Genomic DNA, 13163 nt, shown 5'->3' on the forward strand with positions numbered 1-13163 from the left:
AATTATAATAATAAAGGCCTTATATTTAAAGCTAAGGGGCTTAATATACTTAAATTAATAAGGTTTTATGCCTTATTATTAATAGCTTTAATAATATATTAAAAATAGCCCTATTTATAATAAATAGGTTACCTCTTAATTAGCTAAAGAGCTTTTAATCCCTTTATATAATAACTCTCCTCTCTAATATTAACTTTCTAATTACCCTTATAACTCTTAATTAATTAAAGGTTAAAATTATTTCTATTAATATTATTAATAGAGGTTTAATAATTATAATTATTATTTATAATAAAAATAAATTACTTAATTATATTATAATACTTTTCTATTAAGACCTTTAACCTATAAATTAAAGTCATATAATAAATATATATAAGGATAAACTTATTTATAATAAGTTTCTCTTTACTTAGATAATTACTAGCCTAAGTAATTAGCTTTATATAGAGCTTAAAAAAAAAGCTTTTAATAAAGCCTTTTAAGGCATTATATAGAAAAAATAGCTATAAAATAATAACTAAAAGATTATACTAATAATCTTTAGCTATAAGATTATCTTTCTACCTAGCCTCTTTCTAAATAATAATAATTATAATAATTAATTTAATTAGGTTAAAGTAAAGCTCTTTAGGCTAGAGAGCTTTTAATATAAGATTAAGTAAAATAAAATATTTAATTAGCCTAAAGAGTTATTCCTTTAAGCTTTTAATAATATAGCGCTAAGCTAGCTATATAATAAATAACTTATAATATTAATTCTCGCCTAGAATATTATTTATGCCTTATAATATATATAATAGAATATATTAAAGAGATATTATTATAGCTATAAATTAGCTATAAAGCTAAAAGAGAAATATTAAGTTATAGGGATAATTAGTATTATAAATCTTAGAGGTTAATATTAGAGTTTAAACTTAAATATTTAGCGCTAATTAGCGGCGCTAGACTTAGTAGCAAAAGAAAATATAGGTTTAACTTATTAAACCTATCTAATTAAATATAAGATATATATATCTCGGCCTATATAAATAAGTAATAATAATAATCTTAATAGTAGTTTTAATAGTAATAATAATTATTATAATAATCTAGGCCTTAAGTTATTTAATTTCTTTATTATTATTACTTAAGTTAAATACTTTATTTATTTCCTTATTATTATTAAGATCTACTTAGGCTAATATAATAAAAATAAATAATTAATAAATAAGTAATATCTATTAGGGGTTATTACTAAGAGTAGCCTAAGTAATTATTATATTTAATATTATTTAAGGTAATATAAGTAATCCTCTAAATAAAAGCTATTAATATATAATAATTATAGAATTCCTAAGAGATAAATTAATTATATTAATTTATATTAATAAAAGAGACTATTATATAATCTTAATAGGTAATATAAATTATATCTAATAATATACTTAAAGGTATTAAGTATAATTAAGTTATATTAATAGCTAAGGTAATTAATACATAAGAAAATATAATAAGTATATTTTATATACTTAAGGTTAGGTCCTTAGATTATAAGGGATTAAAGGATATTAGTTATAGTCTAATTATAATCTTTCGCATAGATTACGGCGGGATTATATCTTCTTAGCGTAATCTAAGTTAATTTATGCAATAATTAGTTAATATAATAGGCCTTCTTTTCATTACGTAATAACAGAGTATATTAGGCCGTGATAATAAGGGCCTTATGATAGGCCACGTTATACTATTTAACTAGCTAACATTTCAAGTCCATTTATTATCTAAGTATCCCTCCTACCCTCTTCTCTCCTTCTAGCCCCCGCCTATCCTAATCAAGCACCGACAATGGCCCACAGGTCCTTTGTTTAGTATTCTTACGAGTCGCTCTAGTTGTCATGTTCGACTTGTACTTTGTTCATCTCTACGATGCGTTGAGTGACTGTAGCGGTCTTGTGGAATCGATATGGCTTGATCTTTCGTTCGAAAAGTTCATCGAGCTCGGCTGCAGAGCGTCTGGTATCATTTAGCAGAAGTTCCATCTCGGAAAATGTATCGAAGTCATACCCAGCCGTCTCAGGGATCAAAAACCACATGGCTAAGGTGAAAGGGAAGCCAACTCCAGCAAAGAACCAACAAGTCTTGAGGCCCCAGTTCCACTGATTGGCATTGATCATATATGGGACTAAGACTCCCATCACAATACCAACCGGACCAATCATTCCCATGGCGAAACCAGACGTGTAGGTTCGAAGTCTCTGAGAGGAAATCTCAGCGATAAACCCGTAACCAGTTGATCCGTTGGCCATCAGTCCGATGTCTAAACATCCATGGATTAGTATTTGAACTGAGATTGCATTATCTGCGGGAATCTTACTCCATAAACAAGCGAATACAACAATAAGGTTATTGCTCGCCTTGCCCTTAGGCACAACACCCAGGATACCAACAGCAATGTTGCAGAACCAACAAAGACTTGTTCCGTAGCATGCTATCCATCTACGGCCTGTGACATCAGCCAAATATATGACCAAGACACAGGCAGCAATATTAATGCCAGAAGTGATGCAGGTGACCTTGAAGGGGTCGGGGACGCCAGCCTGTTGGAAGAAATAGGTTCCGTAGCTGAGGAAAACCTGAAGGCCGATGAATTGCTGGGTCATTAGGGTCCAGAAGGAAATGACCGTGCGAAGTCCATCGGTGCCTTTGAAGATAGCATACCAGTGCTCGCGTCGCTGCTCTGCGGCCACAGCACGCTCGTGCTCGAGATTGAGAACGATAAGATTGTACTGGTGCTCGATATCAAAATCCTTGGCGTCCCTATAGATCAGACGAAGCATCTTCTTGGCGCGATCAACTTGGCCGCGAGCAACACACCAGGCTGGCGACTCTGGAATGAGCAGGTAGATAATCAACATCAGTCCAATATGGCCCCATTGCGAATAAACGGGTGTGAGCCAGTTCGAGGAGTCGTTCTGCGAGATGATCTGTAGAGCGAGGGGGGCGAAGAATTGTCCAATAACCCACCAGAGGCTGTAGGACATCAAGAAGGCACCTCGCGCTCGGATTGGTGCCACCTCACTGATGTAAAGGGGAATGGTAGCCTGCATACCACCGACGCCGAGACCTCCAAGAATCTTTGCCACAAGCCAGACTTTCCAGTTTCGAGAAATACATTCGATGGTAACGCTGAGGGCGAGAAGAATCCAGAAAGTAAACATGGCGACTTTCCTGCCGTATCGATTGGATAGGAACGAGATTGACATCTGGCCGACCAATTGACCGACAGATCCGAGCGAGCCCCAGGCACTCATAATCGAGGATGCAAGGACAACGTCGCCGGCATCATTGACCTGCGTTCCGAATTGCTTGACGAAGCCAGCGTTGGCGACGATAACACCGACTAGTCTAATGAATGAGTTGATAAGTCAGACGTGTCTCTTCTAATCCCCCCTTTGGGTTTCCCAAGACGCGGGGTATACGAACTGGATCTGATATCCTTCAGCGGCAGCACTGAGTGCGGTGAAAAAGCAGATCAAAGCGTTGATCTTGAACGCCTTGACCGTCTGCCAGGCACTCAGGTTCTCGTATCCAGTGAGACCCTGACCCTGGGCAGCAGCACTAGAGGCCAAGTCTTTCAGTGCATCAGGGGCTTCGTTGGGAACTTGCCGCTCCTCCGCGGACGGCTTCTCGTCGAAAATGGCCATGTTGGGGCACGATCGGTTGGCTGGTGTAAGACGCCCAAGTGATGAGATATGAGTGTGAGGAAATGCAGATGATGATAGGCTGTTGCGATCTTCAAACATGTTGCCGATCAGAGGGAGGAGATGGTTTATATATCTGCACCACGCCAATTTTTCACGTCTAATCTGGTACCTGTGTAAGGAGCCCTTGTCACCTGGACTGGGAGTCAGAATTAACCCAACCCCATCGTATGATGCATGGCTAGACCCGTTACCCCAGACTTTCCCAGACTTTCCTTGTCTTCGAGTCATGGGGTGCGAGTTGTGGGGTGCGGAGGATGGGGTTAGCTCTTCGGGGCTAGGGGTCTTGGAGGCATGATCCAAAGAACTTGTTGGTGGCGCCGTTTTTGGCGAATCGCCTTTTGATAAGCGATTTTTCGTATTCAATGCGCATTTGCTGAGCCCCATGCCAGTAGCAGCTAGTTTCCCCGGGTAAATTCTGAAAGTTGCAGCCCCACGCTGCCGTCGACTCACGCTATCGGCTTGGCGGATGAGCTACGATCAGGACGGACAGACCTGGTTGTTTGTTGGCACGCCCAGCACAAAGCCTGGGCGAATAGTGTGACCTGCGCAATGGGAAACACCCTGCAAAGATGATTACCGACCGATAACAACTTAGGTCCAGTCACCTGTCTCTCGTATGTTATACTGCGAACACGTCACAAGTCTCTGCTCCTCTGAACCCAATGCGCCAAAGGTCTCCATGGCGGCTGACTTTTTGTCAGCTTTTTTTAATTAGCCTAAATGCCTTCTCGTGGTTTACTTACCAATGTAGCATTAGCCTGAAGGATTCCCCATCTTGCCCAATAGGGGCTAAAACATTCAGACGAGGATCAGTCCCCAACACCCACTGCACACACTAGCTTCGCTAGCCAATGTCCCGAGCCGGAGAGCTCATCATGCGCCAGTTGGTAAGTTCGGTCAGTCTCTATTCTGTAGAGGAAAACCGCGGTCTTTCTCCCGAACAGCTTTCTCATCCTCGGCCTGGGGCCAAAGCGCCGACAGTCGCCAAAGGTTCGACAAACATGGAGCAGTCACCAATCAATCCCATTGTTTCGGGGTTCGCGCCAGACCCGTCTGTCGCGGTCATAGATGGGACCTTCTTCCTTGCCACATCATCCTTCCATCTTTTTCCTGGTCTTCCCATCTATACATCCAATGACCTGGTGTCATGGACGAACATAGGTATGTTCGGAATCCACACAGCCCGGAGCAAGATGGCAGCTGGTGTTGACATTTTTCCAAGGGAATGCAATCAATCGGAAAGGCCAAATTGGTCTCTCAAACTCGAGAACACGCCCTATTCATGTCACAGATGAGGGCGAGCCGCTGTTAGCTGCAGGTGGACTGTGTGCTCCGACCATTCGCCATCACAAGGGAACAACATATATCGTTTGCACCAACGTCATCCATAAGAAGGGAGAGTCTGGTCAATGCTATGAGAAGTTTGTCATATCATTAACCGATATATGGTCCAACACATGGAGTGATCCAGTCTACTTTGACTTCAACGGTATCGATCCTGATCTCTTCTTTGAGGATGACAACCGGACTTATATCTATGGCTCTTCATATACAACCGGACCACCGTGGATATCCAGGGTTGCTATCAATTGTTTTGAGATCGATATACAGACCGGCGAAAACTTTCACCGCAAAAGGAGGTCTGGGAAGGGTTTAGTAAAATGGTTCCGGAGGGACCACGTCTCTATAAGCGGGAGGGATGGTACTACCTTTTGACTGCTGAAGGCAGAACAGATGACGGTCACAATACCACGATTGCGCGATCAAAGTCTATCTGGGGCCCCTTTTAGTCTTATGAGGGCAATCCAATCTTGGACGTCTGTAGTGAAACGGCCTACCTCTCACACACAGGCCATGGGGATCTCTTTCAGGACCTTGAAGGAAACTGGTGGATCGTTGTCTTAGGCGTGAGAAAAGAAGGCGGCATATGCCCAATGAGTCGCGAGAGTTTCATCAGTCCGGTCCAATGGCCAGAAGGTGGCTGGCCGAATGTCCCGCCCATTCAGTCGAATCCTGACATGGCTGTAAAAGGGTTTCCAGGCTCCTCGAAGTTGATTCCCTCACTGAGGCACCTTGATTTCCTCCACATCCGTGACACCGAATCTGAAGACTATGTGGTCTCTCAAGATGGCCACAGCGTTTCCATTAGGCCACGTCAAGCCCCGCTACTGGACCCAATGGGTCCGATTTCCTTCATTGGAAAGCGCCGAAGAAGACTTCAAGGAGATTCGAGAGTGTCCCTGCCCAAATCATCCTTGGAGACTGTGGGAGTATTGGAAGCCGGTCTGGCTTATTACAAGGATGAGTTTCGTGTTGTGAGAGTCTTTTGGAGCCTAGAAACGTCTACCATCGTCTTCAAGCTTGAGAACAAGCTTCGGTCCTTAACGCAGCGAGTTGAGATTGTCTCACAACCCAAACGTTCTGTGGACTTCCGCATCTCCTATACTTCTCAGCATGTCGAGTTCAGCTTTGCTGAGGACGGATCCAAATGGATCTTGTTGTCCAAGGTCGATGCCTACGCTCTGTACGGATCTGGCTTCGTTGGTCCAATTATCGGCGTGTACGCCACTACGGAACGCGACGCAAGTTTTGTCGAGTTCAAGGGATCTCAGGTTGAATAGATCCTTAATAAGAGCCAATTTCTTTTCGTTTATAAGACCCTGAATTCAACTCTGTAATGAAAACGAAATACCCTCAATAAATCTATATCGGTCAAGCTTCGGACCCAATTTCCTCAAGCTGTCAACAACAACCACACCAGTCTCCAACATCGGCATTTCCGTCTTCAAAGTCTTCAAAAATGACTCTGGGCCTCTTTGATACTGTAGGGCACGCATTCTGCAATCATTGTACGACCAGGAATGCTGCTTGGGATAGGAAATCCACCATAATCAGGATCCTCGCTGGGCATAATAACACACGATCCATGGATCGTCTCGTCGCCGTTTAGAACACGGGCACATCTCAGTGCACCCGACTCGTCGACCTCCATTTCCTTGACGCTGTGGACGCTTGTGAGCGTCGAGTCTGGGTCCGTAGATGCAAAGTTGATCTGGACGCCAAATCCTGCGATGAGGAAGCGGCCGTTGGGTTGGCGGATGATGATTCCCGCTGCGGAGCTGGGGATACCAAAAACAGAAGCACGCTTCACGGTGACCAGGAAATCGCCAAAGGACTTAACCCATTGCGTCTTGGACTTGGATGTCATCTCGGCATCCTCGTCAAAGAAGAAGCCCATGATGTCGTCCGGGCGATTGGCGTGGGCATCAAGGATGTAATCCTTTATGCTGCGCAGAAGTTTGAAGTGTTTCTTGGTAGGCGATGTTTCAGGGTCCAAGGTGTCTATTCCAAAGGGGGAGCAACCGAGAGCCTGATAATTGCCGTACGCAACCCAGATACGACGTGCGCCGTACTCATCCCGCCGCTGCTCGGGGATGAAGAGAGGCCGATCGTTGTGACGGTAACACTCACAGACCAGCTCATAGTCTTGGAGGTAAATATCGGGTGCCCAGAACGCAATATCTGGGGCGTTGTGTTGATAAATGTCTAGGTTGTGGCCGACGGGGCCTCCAGAGGGATACTGGCCGGGGACGTCGCCTGCAGGGACCTCATCGGGAATGGACTCAACGTCCAACCAGGACGGGTCCTCCGAACATAGCGCGACATTGACATAGTAGGGAATATCATACTCAGCGCGTCCGGCGGCTGTGACCGCCTGAATGTACCGAGAGAAGGCATCTGCCATGAACAAGTCATCCGCAAAGGGCCCGGGTCCGAATGCTTCTATCCATGTAGGGGAGGTGGCAGGATTTCCTAGGGCGTCAGAGAATCGTTTCCGGAATTCTGCATGGAGGGTGCTTTTGTTTGTCTGCAAATACGCCCACAGATCCGCGGGAACAGGTTTCTGGATCAGTTCATCGGCAATGCGAGATCGATCTCTGGAGTCGCCCATCACTCCTATTTCGTTCTGCACCTGCACCATTAGGATAGTGCTATGATCCTCATCAAGACGCTTGATATGTCTCATCAAGTTGGCGAAGGCGCGCGCGTCTGCCTTCCAGGCCTCCTTGCAATGGGGTTGGACAGCTTCGAGAGTTTTTAGGGTGCCCTCCTTGTTCTTGATGTGAATCCGTGGGAAGCGATCAATATCTGTCTTGACCCAGATCGGAGCGTACGAGCTGAGCGTGTTCTTGTATGCTCCGAACCATAGCAAGACGAGATGCAGGCCGTGTTTGCGCGCACCCAGGACGCATTTGTCGAGTTCAGAGAAGTCAAAGGTTCCCTCGGTAGGCTCGATCATCTCCCATGTCACTGGGGCGAGAATAGTGTTTGCGTGAATAGCCTTCATTTCAGGCCACACCCGTTCCATGTACGCGGCGCTGCTGAAGGTGGAGTTGTGTAACTCGACTGGAAGCATCAGAAAAGGCTTTCCCTTGACCATCAGCTGGCTCGAGCCTCTGATTTTCCGCAAGTGCGGCGTCAAAGGTGTTGTAAGATCTGAAGCCATTTTGAGACCGACAGAAGTGAGATTCGGTTAAGGTAGTTGGTGCTTTGTGCGCTTTCAAGGCACTGAATAGCCTTTCTACTTTCTGCGCTGGTGCTAGTTTGGCAGAGAGAAGAAGCGGTCGTATGGAGGGGAGGCTCATTTCGACAGTGGTGCACATCCCCACGTTAAATCGGCAACAAAGAGCAACTGAGAGATGACCCCGCTCGAGGAATGAATTCGTTGTAAGCCGTCTGCGCCGAGAGTTGACGTGCCCAGGAAACGCCCAGCACATGGGCTGAGTTGGAACAGCTACCGGCACCCGTTGACCCGAAGCAAACTGCACATTGATATTAGCTGCTGCAAAGATCATCTACCAATGGTGGTCCAAGGTTCAAGGAAACATACACCCTGCCCTGTCCGGCTAAATGTTGTGTCCCACACAGACCGACAAGGTTGCTTCTGCCGAGTGAACTAAACCAATTAAGAATCATACATCGTAGCATTAGCTAGGGGAGAGTTTCCAACCCCAAGCGGGTGAGAGGGGAGAGCCGAAGCCATATTGGTTTCTCCTTCAGCCCCGCATATTTCGTATAGCAATCAGTATAATCTAGCCCTATTAGTACCGTTAGTTGGGTTACATCGACCAGTGGACACCTCGCTCGCATACATCATTCCTGTGGGCCGCTTGACGACCTGCGTTGGTGGAGCGTTTTGTCAAGCCGGCCCCCTTTGATACGCCATTACCCAATGGATACGTTAGGATTCGGTCTATGGTTGGTTAGAGTTATCCCTAGGATTAGTCGGTGACTGGTTCAAAGTGCAAAGGGGGTCGGCTGATAAGGAGGTCGAGAGGTCACCTTGACTGTATACGCGTATCGGTTTTCGAAGGTCAAGCTTTGGTTGCATGCCGCCCAAACCCCCCACCCTCAACTTTAAGCCCACAGAGGTCCTTTTAGCCATTGCAGTTCAATGACACAAATACGTCAAGCGAGGCGGTATGAATTGCATCAGTCGATGCTCGGGACATTTCCGAGCGAGTGGTAAATGGTTGTTTCAAACTCTACGACTTACAAGTCACTTGACAGCATCAGAGACGGCTCATGTAGAAAAGATTATTATTTGATTTTTATGGAGTGTTGGATCGCTATTTTTAACCTGGTGAATACCAGAAGGTGTCGATCTGGTACGATGTCCATGTCCTTTAGCGTGACTCACGATCTCCTTCAGGAGCCTGCGCAACGTCTACGGGATGCAACTTGAGTGTTGACCTTCTATACAAGGCAGTCCAATCGCTGGGAGATGAAGGAAGATGTAGAAAGTTGTCAATTGATCTTAGTTATATTGGGTTCTTATAGAGGTCGCCTCTGACCAGTCGCGGCTTAGTAGATTTAATAGCAGTTTAATAGAAATATATTACAAGATATAACTTTAGAATTATAAAATAATTATATATATTTAATATAATTATAATAAGAAAGTTTTAAAATTTATAATAAATTATAAAATAAAAATTAAATAATTTAATATAAAAATTTAATTATTATTATTATTAATTTAATTTATATTAATACTTTTAATTTTAAAATTTTATATAATTAATAATAAGAAATATATATATTAAGAAAAAAATTTATATATTTAATTTCTAAATAATATACTTAATAAATAAATAATATAATTAAGTAAATAATATATTTCTTTAATTTTTTTATAAAAATTATTTAATTAATTAAAATTATTTATTATGTTTTTCCTTAGATATTTTAATTATTACTTAATAAGTGTTTATATTATATTTAAGCTTATTATAAATACTATAGCATTAAATACCTAGTCTAATTAACCTTTTTTAATTATTACTCTTTAATAATTTAGCTATTATTTATATAGTAATATTTATTTAATTAATTATTTACTCTCTCTCTTTTATTATTATAACCCTTTTTTTTATAATTTAATTCTTTTTTATATTTTAATATTAATTAAATATTTTATTTATTTCTTAAAAGTCTTTATTTTTAATAATTAATAAAGTAATTTAATATATAATAGCTTTTATTTCTTTTATAAGACTTTAAAAAGCCTTTAAAATTAATTCTAAAGAATTATTTTAATATCTTTTAATTTATTTTTTAAGGTATTTTAACTAAGATTTAGCCTTAAGTATAATCTTTAAGGTTCTTAAAGCCTAAGAAGTTAATAATTTAATTACCTCTTTAATTAATATTAATATCTATAGCTATATATTAAGCTTTAAGATTATATTTTCTAAATCTAAATAAATAAATTTAATTCCTTTAAATACTTATTTAATATTTTATTTTATTATAATAGCTTTATATATAATATAAAAGGCTAGGAAAAACTTAATTTTTAAAATATAAATTATAAAGTATTTAATTAGATATTTTATTTCTTAATTATAAGCTTTTTTTAATATATTAAAAGACTTAATATTAAAAGACTAAAATAAATAAGAGAAATAAAATAATATATAAAGATAAAAAAAGATTTCTTATAATATCTTTTAAATTTAATAAAATAATAATTTTTATAATTAATAATTAAATTACTTAGTTTCTTTATTAATTATTTAAATAATTATAATTTATTTTTAATTTTTAAGCTATATAAATTTTAGCTTTAAATACCTTTTTATATTTATAATAATTATTTTATTTATAATTATACTTATAAGAAAATCAATCTTATTAAAGTTATAAATATTATTTAATTAAATATTATATTTTATAATTATCTTTACTATAAGCTAAAATTAATTATAAATAATAATTAATTAATTATATCTTTTTTTTTATAAAGCTAAGAGAAATATTTTTATAAATCTAATATTACGACCCTCGCAGCTATATCACGCGGTCCCCATAAATCCCGAGTCTTAGATCACTAATTATAATAGGACTAATATACTAAGGACCGATATTATTCCTAGACCGCATCGATCTTAGAATAATATTATGCCTATGCGCGATTAGCTTTACTTAAGGAAGCCAAAATATATAAAATATACTTATTATACTTTCTTATATAATAATTACCTTAGCTATTAATATAACTTAGTTATACTTAATACCCTTAAGTATATTACTAGATATAATTTATACCCTTATTTAAAATAATACTAATAATCCCCTATTAATATAAACCTAATATAACCAGTTTATCCCTTAGAATATACTATACCGTTATATATTAATAGCTTTTATTTAGAGGATTACTTATATTACCTTAAATAATATTAAATATAATAGCTACTTAGGCTATTCCTAATAATAATTACTAATAAGTTCTACCTATTAACTACCTATTTACCCCTATCGCATTAGTTTAGGCTAACCCTAATAGCGACGAAGAAATAGATAATAACGACGAAGAAGTTAAGTAATTCTATACCTAGGTTATTACTATAACTACCGAAATAGAGGAACTTAGAGGACTTATCGACTATATAGCTATTACTTAGTAAGCTTAGAACTAATAATACTATAAGAATATCTAGAATATTAATAATATAGCGGTTACCGCTATAAAGGGCAAAGATATTAGAGAAATCCTAAAGCTAGAATAATTAGAGAAGTTTAATAGCGCTGTATATAAATTACTAATATTCCTTATATAACTATATATATTTATACTTTATTACCCTATATAATTTACTATAGTATCTAGTAAGGTCTAATATGCCGCTAGGTATCTCACTAAGTATATTATAGCCTAATTCGAACCTATCCTAAAAGAATACCTTATTAAACTACTTAATAAATACTCGCCTTAGACTATAAACCTCTATTTTAGCTTTAAAGCCTTTAAAGCTATGCTCTAATAAGCTTTTAGAATAATAAATAAAAAGGCCTAAGCGGAAAGGGAAATTAAGGCACTTTAATAAACCTACTTTATATTAGAATATAGCACTAAGTACCTCTAGCTCGCCTTAAAGCTTAATTAGGACTAAGAACCCCTAATATCCTTTTTCTTTAATAGACTTAAGAAAAAGGTATAGGCTAAACTCTATAAGGAAGACCGGCCTAATAACCTTATTAATTATATTAGCTAAGTAATTAAGATTAATAACTAATAGTTCTCTTAGAAGAAACTCTAAAACCCCTATAATAATAAAGAAAATTATTAGAAACCTTAGTTTAATACTAACTAAGGGCGATATTAATAAAATAATATATCCTATAGAACCTATATAAGACCTATAAAACTTAGAGTAACCTAATAGAAGAAATATAATTACTATAGACTTAAATACTAATATTACTATAAGATAAACTATATTAAGAAGATCTACTATAAGAAGTAATATAATATTAAGGAAAGCTATTATTAGCTATAGTAATAATAACTCCCTAAAGGCAAAAAATAAATAAGATTCGCATAAGCTAATAATAAACCATAGATAGCTCTTTAAATAACTAAGATACTTAGTATAGCCCGGACTAGGTATAATAATACTAGTCTAGAACTAAGGGAAGTTACTATGCCCTATAGCTAGGTATACCTCACTAAGGAATAATTTAGGCATAATAATTACCCCTAGCTAAAGCTATAATATATTATAATAAAACCCCTAAAGATAAAATAGCTCTACCTTATAGATAGGCTAGGATAGAGGCTATTACCTGAATTAACTAATAAACCTAATAAAGACCCTAGTACTAAGACTATTATAATAATAAGATAAATTAAGTAATATAATAAGGATCTTAACTATAGCGTAAGAATAAAGGCTTAGCGATAATTAATAATAGCCCGGATTTAAAACTAATAAAATCCCAAAATAGATAATTACCTATAGAAAGAGGAATATTACCTATAACTCTACGATAAATACGGCAATTAATATTAGAATTTATTATAAGAATGATATATCTAGACCGCAAGGGAATATATAGATATTACTA

General features: G+C 38.3%; 3 protein-coding genes across 3 annotated transcripts; 1 reads left to right on the top strand and 2 right to left on the bottom strand.

Annotated features, from left to right (window-relative positions):
• Positions 1-1871: 1871 nt before the first annotated feature.
• NECHADRAFT_56685 (uncharacterized protein) lies at positions 1872-3689 on the bottom strand (the record flags this gene model as incomplete). The annotated part of the gene is made up of 4 exons (XM_003039078.1): positions 1872-1998; positions 2050-2302; positions 2360-3390; positions 3469-3689. 4 exons carry the CDS (start codon positions 3687-3689, stop codon positions 1872-1874), a joined length of 1632 nt encoding a protein of 543 aa, XP_003039124.1.
• Positions 3690-4750: 1061 nt separating this feature from the next.
• On the top strand, positions 4751-6370 carry NECHADRAFT_98469 (uncharacterized protein; the record flags this gene model as incomplete). The annotated part of the gene is made up of 4 exons (XM_003039077.1): positions 4751-4910; positions 4972-5405; positions 5441-5538; positions 5575-6370. The coding sequence occupies 4 exons, from the start codon at positions 4751-4753 to the stop codon at positions 6368-6370; spliced, it is 1488 nt and encodes a 495-aa protein (XP_003039123.1).
• Positions 6371-6543: 173 nt separating this feature from the next.
• NECHADRAFT_106625 (uncharacterized protein) lies at positions 6544-8256 on the bottom strand (the record flags this gene model as incomplete). The annotated part of the gene is made up of 1 exon (XM_003039079.1): positions 6544-8256. One exon carries the CDS (start codon positions 8254-8256, stop codon positions 6544-6546), a length of 1713 nt encoding a protein of 570 aa, XP_003039125.1.
• Positions 8257-13163: the final 4907 nt, after the last annotated feature.

Source organism: Fusarium vanettenii (assembly GCF_000151355.1).
Source record: "Fusarium vanettenii 77-13-4 unplaced genomic scaffold NECHAsca_183_unmapped, whole genome shotgun sequence".
Lineage (NCBI taxonomy): Eukaryota > Fungi > Ascomycota > Sordariomycetes > Hypocreales > Nectriaceae > Fusarium > Fusarium vanettenii.